The following is an 18,286-nucleotide window of genomic DNA, read 5'->3' as shown; positions in this document are numbered from 1 at the left end:
TTTATCTTGATTGCTATACCTTTTGCCATACAAAAGCTCTGAAATTTAATGCAATCCCATTTATCCAACCTTTAATTTGTTGTGTTTCTGGATCTTTATTTAGGAAGTTTCAACCAGTGTATCCCCTCTCCCTTCCTGTAATTTTTTTCAGGGCATCTGCTCTTACCTCAAGGTCTTTGATCTATTTGGAACTGATTCTGGTGTAGGGTGATATATAAGGATCTAACTTCAGTTTTCTACATGTCTATAGCCAGTTCAGCCAGCACTATTTGTTGAAGAGGCTGTCTTTCTTCTAGCTGACATTTTTGGTTCCCTTATCAAAGATTAGGTGGACATAGGTCATTGGGATCATTTAATGTTTGGTTGACAAAATCAACTGGATTTCCTTTTTTTTAAAAAAAAGAAAGAAACATTAATATGATCAGTAAACCATCTGAACCTATCTACGTCAACAAACTACATAGTGCTTTCAAAATTAATTAATATAGGAGGATTGACATTCTAAATAATGTCAAAATAACACCTAACAAAATCTAAAATTTCTAGACAGCATTTAGGGTAAGAACATAGTTTCTATAGCCTTGTTATCTTTTTATATAATTGTGATAACTAAGTATTTTTAATGCTTTTAAACCATAAGGCTTTTAAGGAATTTTTTCCCCAGTATGTGAAGAAAATTATGAGGAATTGTGTTCTGAATTTTAGATAAATTCGGAATTAATAACATCACGGGTGTCATCTATGTGAATGCTCCCCTGGATTATGAAACACAGACAAGCTATGTACTTCGTGTCCAAGCTGATTCCCTGGAAGTGGTCCTTGCCAATCTCCGAGTTCCTTCAAAGAGTAAGTTAGAGCACTTCAGAGTTCGAAAATAACTGTATGGTGTTTCTTTGAATTTCTAATGAAACATATATACACACAAAGTTCTCCATGGAGAGGCCAAGAAGATTATTAGTAGGTGGAGATGATTGTTATTTAAATAATTGATATACAGCAAGGCTGGGAGTGATTTCATAGGCCCCAAATGTCAAGGCAATAATACCTCGTTTCTAAACTATGCATATAACATTGTTAAAATGTCATCATCTGTGTAAATGAAATGAAAAACCTTATTCTTAGTTTCACTGTGAGGCCCTAGAGAAGCATCTGAAACACTGTAATTGATGTATGATACAAAACATTGTCCAAATAGTGTGATTTCTTGTACTTGTATATTCCCTAAGAGCAGAGGAAAAAATCATCTTGACATCATTGACTAATGATTTCAATACAGCAGCATAATCAATCCTCATACAGGAGATAAAGTTAATAAAGTTAATACCTAATTTTTTTAAAGATAAGAAATGTTTCAGTCACACTTCAGACTAGAAAAATCAATGAAGGAAGAATTGGTGATTAAGCCCTCAAATTTTGATGCATAAATCTTTCTTAAATATGGATGTATTATTTGAAAATATAAAAAATTAAGTGTGAACATTATGACACAGATTTTAAGGGTTGTTGCCAATAATGGGACAAATGATTTTCTTTACATCCATTGAGGTAATTCTCTTTACACTGTAACAGTGGCTCATACGGTAGTTACAACAAACATTTTGAAATTGAACCAGAAGAGATTAGCAGAGATGAACAAAGTAGGAGTAATCGAAGGATTAATATTATTAAAATATAATATTTGCACAGGAGATACATGGTAGAAGTCTGTGGCACAAGTAATATACACTGAAACAATGAATGACAGGAATGTTGGGGGGGTGGGTACCAATGAAAAGGGACAGATAAATTGAGAGCATAAGAGTGAATATAGTCAAAGTACTTTGTGTGAATGTATGGAAATAGAACAATGAGGACAATTAATTTTAATATAAGAAGGGGAAGAGGTATGAAGGAGAGAAAAAAAGTAATTTGATCAGAGTGCATTTTCTTTATATATGGAAATATTACAATGAAACATCCCTTGTAAGACGAATGTATGCTAATAAAATATCTCAATAAAAATACCTAGAAGACTTTAGAAAACCATATTTAACACTTAGTAGCATAAAGACAGATCCATGGTTAAGGGGAAACACCATGTTAAGCACTCACACAACACAGTGGGATCTTAATATGGCATACCACTAATTGTCCTTGGAAGGGGAGAGGAACAACAAAAAGAACACTTGTCAATTAAATTTTGTATTTAGGGTGAACAAATGCAGCAGTGGTACTCACTAGGCACTGTGGTGAAAATGAACTATATAACTTGTGGTTAGGAACAAGAGGGAAAGACTGGGAGAGAGCAAAGGAAGGAGTGGCATTGTTCAAAAAGAAACGTACGCATTACCTGACTTAGGGAACTGTAACCCCTCTGTACCTCACCTTTATAATAAAACAAAAAAATATAAATTGAAAATAAAGAACATAAACCTTAACATGAGAGAACGTACAGTGTGAGAGAGGAAAAGTTGGGACTCAGAGATAGAAGATGTGTTTAAAATTTCCTCCCTCAGTTTAGCATTAGACAAGTGTCATAATTGCCTGCTTATATACCACTAACTTTATTTACAGAATTAGTATAGTTGCTTGTACATGCACAACAGAAGTATGATAAAAGACACCAAGGTGTGTCTTCAAAATTAAAAGCATTAAAATATCCTTAGAGATAAGAATTACACTCTTTCAAAATAGTAATCCAGTTCTATTTTATCTAATCCTTAAAATACAGACACTGATCATTTTTTTAAAAACATATAGGCTTCTTCAACTTATAAACTGAGTTGGAGAAAAGCTTGCAATACTTAGATTAGCTATAAATTACATAGTATAACAATGCAAATACATATAAATGGAAGAGCCAATTAAAATTTAACAGTTGGCTTTATTTGAAAGAAGTGAATAGGCTTAGAAAAAAATTACAAAATATTGAGTTCAAGAACTTAACATTTAAAAGAAATACCTGTGAATTATAGGACTATAGACACACTGTTTCCATATAAAAATGAAATAAAAATAATAGTATTGCCAATTAAGTATAAATAATAGGAAATAAAGTTCACCTTAAGCACACTTACACTTCTTTGTGTATGCATATTCATGAAGTGCAATTAATTAACATATTTTGGAATTATTCTCTCATAAATGCATCAGGCAGATTTTTAATGCCTGATACTTTGAATATTGTTTTTAACCCTTCATGACTGACCTTTGCTTCTTTTAAAGTTTGAAATAAAGGCCCATGTATTCCCAACTTAGTTTTATTTTTTAATAACATTTAATGGCCTATAATCAATTCTCAGTCTATTAGAATGAAATAATTAGACCATTATGTAAATTGAAGTTAATTAATTAGTTGACTAAAGTTCTGCTTTGCCTCTAAATTAGTGCCCTATCTTCCTGAGCTCTCACATGTATCATATGAATAAAGGCAATAGATGAAGGACGTTTAATTCTAAAAATGTGCTTTATTAATTTCCAAGAATGTACTCATAAAATCATTTTCCAGATGAACTTTACAAATGTACTGCATTATAATTAGATTTAGCATTTAAATGTAAATAGTAATTAAAATAGAAAAATATAGTATTTATTTCATAAACTCAATGCTTGCTCACTGTTGGTGCGCTAACATTTGAGCTATTTTTCTGGCCCAGCTTTTAGCTGGTTAGTTGGAGATAAGAGTATTCACACTTTTTTTTTTTCTGATACTGGTTTGGCACTGTAATCCTCCAGGGCTCAGACTCCTGAGTCACTAAGATTATAGGGGTGAGCTACTGGGGCCTGGCTTTCTTTTGCAAACAAATTATAGGTACTATCTTTTTCCCTTCCTTGCCTTTAAGGATACCGTTATCTAATTCTCTTTTCCTGGTGGTATCAGCTGCTGACAATCATTTCCTAGATCTAAAAATTCATTCTTTTCATTTCTTTAGTTTTGCTTAGCCAAAATATTCCTATGAAGAGAAAGTTCTTCATTTCAAACGAAAAGACAAAAAGAATTTTTTATTTTTTCTCTTTATTTATGGATAAATAAAAAAATTACTGCCTATGCCGGGCACCGGTGGCTCATGCTTATAATCCTAGCTACTCAGGAGGCTGAGATTTGAGGATCATGGTTCAAAGCCAGCTCAAACAAGAAATTCCGTGAAACTCTTATCTGCAATAAACCACCAGAAATCCGGAACTGTTGCTGTAGCTCAAGTTGAGGGACAGCGCTCAGGTCCAGACTGTCTACAATCTTTGACAATAGTGATACTATAAATGAATGAATATTTATTCATTTTGAATGATAAATGATAAAAAACCATTGAGATTCACGGAAGCCAATTTTGTTTTCTCAATGACTTAAAAATACAGAGTTTAGTTAATTTCATCTACTAGTTTATTCACCTGCTGCTAAAAACAAAAGAAATTAAAAAAAATACCACTGTAGTCTTTTTAATCTGAGAAAACAAACTCACCATCTGAGGACCAGAAACGGGTTGTAGGCCACAGAATTCATTGAGTTGACATTTATTTAATATCTGTAATACGACAAACTCTGTAATACAATTTCAATACACAGAAATGTAGTTCCAAGCCACCTTTGAATCTATACAGGAGAAAACACACTAGTGTCAATGCAAGTGTATTTTAAGTGTGACAACTTGTGTAGGTGCAAAGTGTAACATAGTACTGAAAAGTGCCCTACTACCACACTGAATGAAAACAACTTTGAGATGGCTCCACATTTATCGATTTACTGGCAAGCAAGCAAACAAGACTCCAGAGAGCCAAGAACAGTAAACAGATCCTCTACATGATGTACATAATACTTATAAAAAGTTGTGACATAAACACCAAGGTTCAATGAATCTAAAATGGTAGACAGGAGGATACAAAGTAATTACCAATTTTTGTTAAGATCTTAAAAACAGATTTGCTGCTGTAAAAGCCTTAAGAATGGTCAAGTGAGTGAAAAATACAAAGAACTTTGCATGAATATTCCTGTGAGAGAAAGAGGGAATGGTAATTCTACTTGAATTATTTTTCATCATCAATTCATCACATATACAATATGTTGGAAATCACTTCCTCTGCCTTTCCACCTCAATTTTAATGTAAAATCATAACCCTCTGTAGGGAAGAATGCAAATAATAATATATCTTTGGTACACATTTCATATTTTCTTTTGGCTATACATCCAAATGCAGAGTATCTGTATCATAAGTTATTGTTAGGATGTCAAAGAAACACCTTAATTATCTCCATGGTTATACTAGTTTATATTCTCACCAAGTGTATGATAGTTCCTCTTGCTCCACTTCACCACCACATGCCACTTGTACATTCCACATGGTAGCTGACTTTGCTAGTGTAGTACCAGCTCTACCCACTCATGACAGTAACTTAGATAAATTTTATTTAAAATGGAGTAGGTACACTTTCAACCATGGGAATGTACTTAAGCACTCAGGTACTTAATATTTTAAGGGTAACTGTGGAAAACTTTAGACTATGCCTTTCCCTCCATTTATTTCTACTTCTGTTGCAAAATTTCTAGTCTTCTAGACTTCCAGTTTTTATTTTTCTTTCATTTCATTTTTAATCTCATTGTGACAGGTCTCTGTATTTCCATTCTTGACTCTCAGACTGACCACTATTTCTGATCAAATGAGGATTTTCATTTCACTGAGGACAGATAGATGTGAATGTGCTTATCCTTTACATCAACATTAAGCAAGTTCTTTTGCTCCTATTCATGTTTCATCTCTCTAGCCCACTCAGTGTCTACTGAATATGCAAAAAGAAAACCTTTGATATGTCCCTAGGAAGGCCCAAGGAGCTTGTGACCAGGGAAAACTCTACAGAAACTTTTGACACTATTTATGATACAAAGTAATCCTCACTTGGTTCTTTTTGTGTAGTACAAAGCAATAATGTGCAATTTTATAGCTCAGATTGATTTATGTAATTCCATAACTGAAGTGGCAATTTTTGCTTTATAGTAAAATTATAATTATCTTTCAACGTGGAAGAGAAAACCAAAACCTTTTATAAATATGTCAATTTGCTTTGATTCAATAACTAGACTTTCAATCAGGAATAAATGACAGAACAATTAAGATAAAGCTTAAACTGGTGATAAAACAACTCAAATTCGATTGATTTCATTTTATGGCTTTGCTTTAGGGTACAAGCTTGTAATACATTTCATTTTCATGGCTTTTCTGGTTTCAAACAGAAGGTCTGTGACAAATAATACTAATGACTTTAGTCAATATTGATTGACTTGCTAGAAAATTCTCTGTGTTTCTGGAATAATAGAATTGAAGCATGTCTCATGCTATATTTTGAATTCTACAATGGCAAGTTATGCTCAATTACTTATTTTTGCACTATTATTAAATGGCAACTATTCTAGCATCTCTTACTAATTTTCTGTTTTCAATATTAGATATCAGTTTATAAAAATTAATAGTACAAACACTTGTATTTTTTGTATCTAACATTTTTGGCATCTTATAGAAACTTACAACTGATGCTATTACACTTTAATGAAATAAAATATTATTTTGAGCCCCATAGAAATAGAATTTTCCCAAGAAAGCAATTAGACTGTACAAACCAGCTTTTCTTAGGAATGCAATTTAAAAATGTTTATAGAGTATTATAAATCGGTTTTTAAAACCAAGTGCATTGAGGAAGTATTTTTCCACTGACTGTAAAATAAGGTCTATTGAACTGATGTTACACTAGCCTTTTAAAGTTAAAGAACAGACTGCAACCTATACTTCTATACTTATCCAAATATAACATGAAAGGAAATCATGTGAGATGAGGGGAAAAAAAACACTTTATGTTGTTTCTCTGGGCAGCTAAAATTAAAGCTTTAGTTGTACCTGTGACATAAACCTATAATCCCAACACTTGTGTGAGAGAGGAAAGGAGATCATGAATCTAATATCAATCTGAGCTACATAAGAAAATTCTGGTTCAAAAAATGATGGACTGTGGATATAAGTCATCTGTAAAGCCTTATCTAGCACCAGCAAGGCTCTGGTTTTGATAAAGATCAAAAATGAAAGTAAATATTATTTCAGAGTCTATTCTTGTTCCTTATACCCCATGATCTGAGCCCCAATTTAAAGATAATTTTCTTCCTTAGTGAGAACTGTTTTCTAATTAATATGATTAGTAGAGTTCATATAGACTTAAGAGCTTTACTTTGGCCAGCAGATGTCTGCTGAGTGACTGGAACAGGATGAAAACACTTAGCATCTGCCTTCCTCTTTGGTGCTTTAAACCTTGGAATGTATGAATTCCACATTTGATTGCCCCTGGGAGTTGTCTGACGTGTTCTCTCAGCTTAAGCCCCAGAAGTCCTTCTGCTTCTATTTTACTCTCCTAAGGACCTAAGGTCCTTCAGCCAAGATGAGGACTAACCATTCTCCCACACCCACAAATCACTAATTAACTTCATCTCTCTTTATTCGCATAGCAGCCAGGTATTAGCTCAGTATTGGCTCCCTTCTGCTCAGGAGTAGAAGTCCCATTACAGCAACACCTTTATTCCTTGCAGGTTGTCATTTCTATTGTTTCTGTACCCCCAAAGACCTTAAGAATCTAGTAGCACAAGTGGAACTAGTCTTTTAAATCAGTTGCTAAACATTTAGTGTATCTATTAAACTTATTTTCATTTATTTTACCACTTATTTCTAATGACTAATTATTTTTTCCTCTTTAAGTGAAAAATTTTATTTTGAATAGCCATAACAAGCAGGTAAGCTTATTGTATTTTTATTGTAAAAGCAAACTAATAACCAAAATCTAACTACAAAACAACAAGAAGCCCTTCCCATTAATTAGACAAAAATAAACAGTAGCATATGTTTAAATAATAAAGAAAAGTAGCACATCAGAATGGAAGAAATGGAATTGGCTCAAACCGTAGCATGCTTAAGCATGAGAAGTTTATCTAAATTCCCAGTATTGTCTCTATCACTTCCTCCCACCAAAATAAAATGAAAGACTGTAAGCCGGAATAAACCTTTAGACATTTCTCTGTTTCAACTACAGTAGGCCTCTCAGTATTGATGGACATTTTGTAAGCCATTTTCTTTTGTAATTTCCATGTTGACTGAGATCCCTTAATCTTAATCTTAAATAATATAGTTTAACAATCCCTTAATCTTAAATGATATAACTAATTTTTGCTTTTACAGTGTTTTGCTCTGGTGTTTTCCTGGTGCGTTGTTTGCAACACTGGTTTTAAGATGCCTGCTTCCATTGCTTCCACGATCAATTCCTAGCTGTTCTATAAGTCTCAATATAGAAGTCTCCTGATTTTATTTGTTTTCATTATGAAATATTGTCTCTGACATATGGAAACCAAACACATCTGTCTGTGATTTTGTCTCAAAAATTAGTATTGATCTTTTTTTAATTAATAAGGTTTTTTTTTTTAGGATTGATCTTACTCAATTTGGTTTTGCTCCATGCTCCATTATGAAAAAAAAGGTTCTCAATGGTGATCTCAGAGAAACAAAATTTGAAAGGAATTCTAAAGTACTAAATATGTGGATATCAGTATTGATGGTGAGATTGCAACTGTACAATGTTATTACCTATTAAATTATATTTAATGTAATTCTTCTGTCACATAAATGCTTTTATGCTATCTCTTGCTGTACTCAACTTATTGGTTTTAGTTTTTATGGTTGTTATTGGTTGTTATAGGACCCAGGATCTCAAAAATGCTGAACATGAACTCTAACACTAAGCTATATAGCAAGCCCCACAACTTTACCTTTTTTTTTTAACATTTGCTATGTACACAAGATATATACCTACTCTTGTTATGATTACATTACAAAGGAAATGTATGTAATTTTCACCGAGAATAATTAAACTACCACAATCTTAAAATTCTTCTCAATGAGTTGAAATTTACAAAGTTCTTTGGTGAGTTAAAAGTACAAAATGACAAGTCCTAAATACTAGGGCAAATTCCAGAAGATAGTTCATTCCAAGATAAAAAATGTTAAATATAATGATAACAAGAATTACTGGAAACATGTTCAGTTGACTCTGTGATGAAAAATCCAGCTATTACCTTAGGATGCATTTCAAGGATTGGCTAAAGCTTTTGAGTCTTTTCTAGTTGTTTTTACGCAGACAATGCCAGTATTCTTAATCCGTACATGTACTACTGAGATAATGTGTAGAGCTGGAATTTGACTCAGTGGTAGAGTATTTGCCTACTTGGGTTAAATCTCTAAACTTGAAAACAGCACTAAAAATTGATAGAATTAATCTTTATTTAAGAATCATTAAGTATATATTTAATATTTATGCAAAAAGATGTATATCTTGTTTGGGGGAATATTGTTTTAAATTGTATCAGGAGACACACCAAGATAAATGTAGATATATAGATAGATATTCATATCTATCTATAGATATGGATATGGATATAAAGAGATAGAGATATACAATAAAATAAGTTTTGTCTTGATATATATTGGGGGGGGCGGGGATTGGTCGTGGGGCTTGAACTCTGGGCCTGGGCGCTGTCCCTCAGCTCTTCAACTCAAGGTGAACACTCTACCACTTGAGCCACAGCACCACTTCCAGTTTTGTGGTGGTTAATTGGAGATTAGAATCTCAGGGACTTTCCTGGCTTTGAACTGTGATCCTCAGATCTCAACTTCCTGAGTAACAAGGATTACAGGCGTGAGCCACCAGCATCTGGCTGATGTATATTTTTTATATATGCCCACACACACACACACACACACACACACATATATATATACATATAAATTATATATGTATACCTTTATATATAATACATATAAAGTATTTACGTATACCTGTTTATATAATGATCTATATATGTATGCATGTATGTGTATGCATATGTACATGTATACATATATGTATACATATGTATACACATATATAGACAATAATATTTTTAAATTGATATTTCACTTTTATTTGGGTGGCATATCAAGATCTTGTTTCTGTCACATGATTCTCAGAGCATTATATTCCATATCAAAGAATCAGGAAGAAATATTAGGTTCACAATTATAGTTTAAGAAGTAAGCAGTTATCTAGAGCAAAAGCGTTTACAAGGCAAAACCATGGTACTTAAGGAGTTTGTATGCTGGCAGAGGTGCCATGAAAATTATAAAAATGTGCAATAGCCTGGAGAGCATGTGCTCTAAACCAAAGACTTGAAAATGCACATCATACATATTTTTAAAAAATAAGGAAATAAGCAAAGGAGAAATTTCTCTGGCAACCTGATATCAGGGCTTTCTGAGCAAGGGAATGGAACCAGTGATGCTTTAAGGTGTAGCCACACAGGAATCTACTGGGCTAAGTCAGCCCAGCCATCTTATTGCTGGGTAAGCAATAATAAAGAAAGAGAGCATCCTGAGACCATCTGAATGGTTCTCTTTAGGAATCTAACAAGAGAAAAGTCAGACTTGATAGAAGCTCTTCCATTTAACCAATGGGAAAATAAAAGCTGCTAAGGGTCGCAATGGAGAAAAGATGTGTACTGATGGCCTGTTATCCAGATTAGAAGAATGATTCCAGAAAAGCTGAGAGTCATTGTGATACCAAACATTTCAGATACTCAAGTAACTATATGGCCAAAGAAAGTAGGTTTCATCACAATTAGCTGGTATTCACAATGACTACAATTAAGGCCAGATAAATAAAAAGGAATGAACAGGTAAAAGTTAGTTTGATCTTGTTTGTTCAAAACAAAATTTAAAACTTAAGATATTCTGGCACATTCTTTGGTTTTGTTAGTGTTTATAATATTATGAGGTATATAATTCAAGTTAATTTACTCAATATTAATTTGGACTCAGAAATAAGACTGTATTATTCAGAGATAAGATACACAAATTTAATGTATCTTTCTTGATCATCAGTATGCAGAACACAAGTCTATCAGTCAATTCTTCCAAATCAAATTTGATTTTTAAAGCCAGCAAGTTTTATAAGCTTGATTAATCAATCTTGATCCTATTTTCTTTCTTTTTTTTATTCTATTATGGCATCTTGTACCTAATTAGTCTCCCATGTAATATCTTAAAAATAATTACACACAAGCAAGTCAAAGGAAATCATTATTTTAAATGCAGTCATTTTCAATTCCGAAAGTCTGTTGCCAGTAATATATTTATAACATATGCTCCTGGTCAAGATTGTCTGTCAAGAGATTTGTGTGCTTGTGTTTCATTGAAATGCCAAAAAAGTCACATACTCTACCCAGTTCAATGGCATCCTATTAAATGGCATCCCATTAATACAAAATACAAAATAGCTTAAGGATAAACATTAAAGTGGAAAATTCATTTAAAAATCTATAATAGCAAATATTCTTTAACCAATATAACTTCATGATTAACTTGTTCTAATTCACCATTAGCTTTGTAGAACAGAACAAGTTTAAAAAACAAGAGAGGCCTTAAATTTGTATGCATTTAAATAGTCAACAGCTCTAAATCTGATATTAGACAAGATTTTATTTCTACTGTAATTTGATTTTTAGTAACTTAAGATTAGAAGTTTTAGAACTTTAGAATTTTCAGCTTCTTTCAGTAAATAGATCTATGCTTCATATTTGGACAATGGAAAATGTTAATATTTGCAAAGTCATTAATTTATTAGAACCCAATAAAATAATTATAAACCATTATTATTCTAGTTGCTATGTTTGAGCCTTAACTTATAAGTCTACCAATCATATACTGAAAGTATTTCAATTATTTCTCCAGATTCTCCCTCTAAATTCTCTCTAAAATTAATGGTGGTAGAATTTTAGAAAAGCAGAGGAGAAAGAACAGGCGAGGGAAGACAAATGGAGAGAAAAAGGCTGGTCAAAAACAATTATAATATGCACTGCTTGTATAAATGTGGGAATGGGTAAGATGGAGAGATGTTTCAAGTGATCGAACAGGTGATATTCATCAAGATATGTTGTCAACATGGATTGATATAATGAATTCAAACCCATTTGTACAACTAAATAAACATAATTTTAAAACTAAAAAATAGAAGAGTACATTAGAAAATCAAGCTGTCATTTTCATTTTCTATTGTTATTATAAAGGTGATGTACAGAGGGGTTTCATTTTCATTCCTTAGTTTAATGTTCTCTTGTCTTAGCTGAGAACCAGATAATGTATTTACAAAAGTGCCCATATTTCTCCCCCAAATAATATTAAAAATAAATGTAACCATACATAATGATAATAGTTACAATATTCCTCCTCTGACTTACTCAGTAGTACAATAATAAAATCATCCAAGTTGTCAATTTTTATAAATCAGCTAGTTATATATAAAAGCAATGTGAATGTCAGGTTGGGGAGCCAGTAGATATGAATGCAGTTATTATCTTAATTCATTATTAACCTTTTAGTCAAACATGTGAACACAAAATGTGTGTTACACATTCAAGCAATTAAAATCAAGCAATGAGTAATTAAATCAACATCAAAGCTAAATTGGGAAATGATTGAAGTAATTTTGAAATATCCCATCTCATTTCTGACCTAGAATCTATATTATTTACCTTAGTTTTGCTCTTTGGGATCATTAGGGTCAAGTGTCTGATCAGATTTCTGATTAAGATAAGTTAGGGTTAAGAAAGGGTAAGATAATAGATAAAACTGCAACTGATTTTTAACACATATCCATTGATCCAAGTCAGAATGAAAGAAAACAAGTGTATTTGTGTTTGTCTAGAGGGTCATTAGGATTAAGATTGTGTTAGTTTTCTAGTTCAGATTATGGTTAGGGTTAGGGAAACTTGAAGTTTAGGGTGAAACTGAGTTTTCTACTAACATTTAGATGTAAAGTACATATAATAGAAAATACAATACTTTCCTTACTTTTCTCTTCAGGATCATTAGGGTTAGGTTTTCCATTATGTTTAGGCAAAGGTTAAGGTTAGATAAAGGGTAACCTATTGGGCAGAACTACAATGGATTTAAACAGTTGATTCCAGGTCAAGATGAAAGAAAACGAATGTATTTGTGTTCCTTTTATCACCCATGGGTCATTATTGTTAGAATTAGTATTAGTTTTCTAGTTTATATTAGGTTTAAGGTTGGGGAAGGGTAAGCTTTAGGGTAAAACTGAGTTTTCTACTAACAATTAGAAGTCAAGTGCTGTAAAAAAATAGTATATAAAATTTATTCCTCACACAGAAAAGGCCGAAGAATAAAATATAGTAACTTTTCTCATCCTATAATTCTGAGTTATGTATTCTGTAAATATTTTGTATGCATATTATACTCCTTCTAGTACTGTAAAGTGACATTGTTTCTATACCTTCTCTTTACTCAAATTATTTCTACTTGTTTTTAATAAACAATTACAACTGCCTTAGCAAATCTGATTAAATGCTTTTCTGTGGTGATATTTTTCTTCTTAAATAATCTTTTAAAGTATAGATCCATTCTTTTACCTAAAATTCAAAATGAGGAAGAGAAACACAGGAGAACTCTTAATAGTAAAAATATAAAAAATTGTAAAGGATTCTATAGATAAATTAAAAATTTTCTTTCCCATGTTGTAACATAAACTCATGGCATTTATTTACCAAAGAAGATGTCCATGTTGAAATAATCCACATGAAATTTAAATATTGAAATTAACAAATATAATTATGTGTATTAATTTGCTTAGTCAATTACATCATAACATAGAACAAGCATATAATACAGAAAAGTGCTTCATTGTTTGGAAGTCACATAAACTTCCAACAATTACTTCACATATGATAAAGACATGTTGTAGAATATACAAACAGCTTGGTGGGTGTCAAATAACTAAAGTAGAACAAGTCAGCGACAATGAAGATGTCATTGAGATGGTGAACACTAAAATGTAAGTAGACTTAACATGAAAAAATGAAAAGATGTCTAGGATAGTTCTAGCAGGACCACAATAGCTCAATAGCTATGTATGTATGTACGTATGCTAATCAAGATGAACCACCACAAGATATGGAAACAGGAGGGTCTTTGTTTACTTAATGTACTATATGCAGTTATGTCTTTTTTTCTTTCTTTTTTTTCCCTTTGATTTACCTCCTGTTGTCACTGTTTTTGATTTTGTTACCTTTTGTATTGTATATAACTTTATCTGATTTGGGGATGGGAAGGGGACTGAGAAATAGGAAGACAAAGGAAAATGGGTGAACCAATACAACAGTGATATTCACAAGACCCTGTGTTTTAAATGAACTCTACAACTTGGGGAAGAGGGAAATGGGGGGGCAGCATAAAGGGGGAAAACTAGAGAGGGGTTTACAATGCTTGACAAGAATTGTACTCATTTTCTTACTTATGTAATTGTGACCCCTCTGTATATCACTTTTACAATTTAAAAAAAGTCAAGTTGTTATATGAAATAAATTATTGGAGATACTTTTTAAATTTTTTAAATTATTTTTAACCTTTTTAGAGTAACTCACATTTTTTTTGCTAGTACTTGAACACAGAACCTCACCTTCTAATTGGCTAGAGCTGGTGATCTACAATTTGAGCATGCTTTCAATCTAACATGTTTCTGTTTAACTAGAGATAGAATCTCTCAGACTATCCTGCTAAGGCTGTATTTCAACCACAATCACAAGATCTCAATTTCTACAATAGCTAGAAATACTGGCATAAACTAATGGAACCCAGCTAAGATTGATTCAATAAAGAGGCAAGAGCAGCATCAGTAAGCCTATAGAAATGTTTGCCTTACATAATCAGATGCCTTGAATCTCAGCCATACCATGTACTGGGGGAACTTAAATGATAACTAACCTGATTTTTAGTAACAAATATGAGTATAATCATAATCAATGTACAAACAAAGCATTATGGTATAACATCAATGAAGAAAATGTGTGATAGACAAAAACTTGAAAAAGGTTAAGTAAGTCATTAAAACCAAAAAATTATTTACTGAATGTTTACACCCACTGGATAGCTGTAGTGTAATTAAACATTCAATTTTAGACACTTTTTGTTTTGAGTTATAATATTGACTGTCACATTATTTTTCTCAAAAAAGGATATATTAGCTTCTTAAAAATAATAAGGCACAAGAATGTTTTTATTGGCACAATATTGTCACAGCAGTGTCTAAAATTGCCATAATGCCAAAGTAGGTAAACTTCCAAATTTAACATTCGTTAAGTGAATTGGAAAGTGATCTTTTCAATTTCAACACTTAACAACAGGAACCCCCCAAAATATAGTCATTAATTATGAACGTACATATAATTATAAAACAAGATTTGAAGCCAGGCATGGTGGCTCATGCCTGTAAGCCTAGCTACTCAGGAGGCTGAAATCTGAGCATTGCGGTTCAAATCAGGGCAGGAAAGTCCATGAGACGCTTATCTCCAATTAACCACCAGAAAACTGGAAGTGGCCCTGTGGTTCAAGTGGTAAAGTGCTAGCCTTGAGCTGAAGAGCTGAGGGACCCTGCCCAGGCTCAGAGTTCAAGCCCCACGACCAAAAAAAAAAAAAAGTTGATCATGTAGCAATACATATTTACTCCATTTCACCATTTCCATTTGTTTCAATAATAAAATATTGAAAGTAGGACACTGGAAAGTTTATTTAGCTCAAGATCTACAGGCTTAAAGGTTTGGCTCTAGTGAAGACCTGACTCTGATGACGGCCTGATGATAAATGGCATCATTGGCCACAATGGGAGACTACATGGAGAAACAGGAAACCTGAGACCGAAAGACCGGCCATTCTTGCTCTTCATATAAGCATTCTTCCAAGAAAAATGGCGCAGGGTCCCATTAACATTAATTTAATCTCTTCTAGGGTCAAGAAACAATGACTTGCTAAAGGCTCCACCTCTTGAATGTTTCACCTCCTGCCTCAGGACCTCATTATCTGTTCCAGGCCACTGAGGCGAAAGACTTTAACAGAAAACTTTAGGGGCTTAGATCTTAAATTGATTTACACAGATTCAATATGTAAATAGGTAGATGATGGAAAGAGGAATTGATACATTACATATACAGACATATGTCTCTATCATCTATTCATGGAGATCATAGCTACATACATGCATACTTAAGACTTGAAAGTGTTCCAGCTCTAATTTAAGCAAATTTACAACACACATAAATCAGTACATGACTTCCAAAAAAATTACCACCCCAGCTTCCTGTAAACCCTTCCAAATAACAACAATCTACTACAGAATATCCAATAAACTTAATTTGCTATTTCTACAGGCTTTATGAAACTATAGTAGATAAAGTATTCAATGAAAATTATTAGTAGTGGTTTAATGTGTTTTTTTTTTAAAGAAAGGTCTTAGAGTTCTTTCCAGTTGTGTCTTGTATGGCACACTTTATTCTTCAGGATCCTAGAGGCCTTCTAAGGAAAGCAGAGTCCTATCAGGAAAGAGCAGTGCATACTGGAGCCCTGTGAGGGTGTGGTGTTTTCAGGAATGGAATCAGATTTAATTAAAGCAGCACTTGTGGTTTGGTGTAAACAGGACAAGAGACAGTTATGTTTATACAGACATAGACAATCCACAAAATTTCTCACATTAACAAGTGTGATGAAATTTGAAGGTCAGTACAATAGAACTATATAATTACATGAGACTAAGAGCCTAGTGTCCATCCTAGCATTGCTACAGACCTAAACATGTTTAGCCATCATGACCCTCCTGTGTTTTAGCTGCAGTTAATTAAAGTGTAGGCTCGAGTTCACTTGAAGTACTCATCTGGTCCTAGAAAACTAGTTTTATCATGTATTACTGACTATGGTAGAGGTTAAGATTCACTGAAAAGTTATACACAGGAGGAAAGCATTTTCATATGATTTATAAGTTATATATTTTGATCAAATTAAGTACATACCATAAGAATGCATTTCTTCATTGAATATTAAGAACTCCTCATCACATCATAAATAAGAGATTAACATTTTCACTAGTCCAAAAACAATGGATAATCTGATATGTAAAACAACTAAAAAAGCTGATAAAATGGAAAATAATTAATTCTGAATTTGAATTAGCTATTTAATTTACTAGATTTCTATTGTAGTTAGCATTTTTATTTTTTAATCACTTAACTATTTTAACTATTAATTTGCAAAAGTAGATTCAAATAAATATTGTAATAGACTTCCTAAACGAACTTTTCTGATTTATTCAAGTGTTATAAATATGTAAACTTAATGTATGATTTTTTTTTCTTTTTGGTCAGTTGTGGGGCCTGAACTTTGGGCTGGCTGCTGTCCCTCAGCTCTTCAGCTCAAGGCAAGTGCTTTACCACTTGAGCCATGGTGACACTTCCAGTTTTCTGGTGGTTTATTGGAGCTAAGAGTCTCATGGACTCTCCTGCCCTGGCTGGCTTTGAACTGTGATCCTCAGATCTCAGCTTCCTGAATAGTTAGAATTACAGGTTTGAGCCACCAACACCTGACTTATATGACTTTTATAGAGATATCTTTATTTCCACAAAAATGTCACTTTTCAAACTTTAAGGAATTAATACCAGCTCTGTGCAAGAGGTACATCATGTATCTAAGAGATGTTTACGATGATTACATGAATGAATTACTTGTTTTCTCAGTAAAACCTAAGAATAAGTGAAACTTTACTTGCTTTTGAAATGGTTGGAGAGAAAAGAGTTACACATAATGTTTGGAAACCCAGTACCATCCAAAATAACACAAAACAAAACTTGTTTTCCTTTTCACAGATACAACTCATCCAACTACTGTTAGCTTTCAATATTATAGTGCCATTTTAAGCTAATATTATTGTTTCTTTAAACACAAGAATGGCACATATGATGTATTTAATTTATGAAAATGTGTGTGAGAAAGTGAAAGACATATGTGGGAAAGTGAGGACATAAACTATTGGAAATTTTAAATAAAAATTAGTAGTACACAATTTAACAGTGCCTTCTAAACCAAAAGAAATCATGATAAATCTTATTATACCAGAAACTCCACTGCAATGTTTTGTACATTTGAGAGGAGTAGGATTAGGAAACTATTTATGGGAGACTTACTCACTGAAGTAATTTCCATTCTTTAAAAAAAATTAAAGCAGAGGGCTGGGAAGTTGGCTCAGTGGTAGAGTGCTTGCCTTGTATGCATGAGGCCCTGGGTTTGATTCCTCAGCACCACTGCTTTGGCTCAAGTGGTAGGGTGCTGGGGGACATTACTCAGGCCCAGAGTTCAGCCCCATGACTGACCAAAAAAAAAAACTGTAAGCACTTATCCCAGGGAATATTTCCCAATG

General features: G+C 32.8%; 1 protein-coding gene across 14 annotated transcripts in view; it reads left to right on the top strand.

Annotated features, from left to right (window-relative positions):
* Pcdh15 (protocadherin-related 15) overlaps positions 1-18,286 on the top strand; it is a 453,622-nt gene that overhangs the window by 366,875 nt on the left and 68,461 nt on the right. For all 14 annotated transcript variants that reach the window (XM_013017079.1, XM_013017081.1, XM_013017082.1 and 11 more), the window contains one exon: positions 706-846. In XM_013017079.1, coding sequence (XP_012872533.1) covers positions 706-846 — 141 coding nt within the window. The remainder of the gene's footprint in view (positions 1-705; positions 847-18,286) is intronic.

Source organism: Dipodomys ordii, unplaced genomic scaffold (genome assembly GCF_000151885.1).
Source record: "Dipodomys ordii isolate 6190 unplaced genomic scaffold, Dord_2.0 Scaffold34, whole genome shotgun sequence".
Classification (NCBI taxonomy): Eukaryota; Metazoa; Chordata; class Mammalia; order Rodentia; family Heteromyidae; genus Dipodomys; species Dipodomys ordii.
This window is presented reverse-complemented; position numbering and strand designations above follow the sequence as displayed.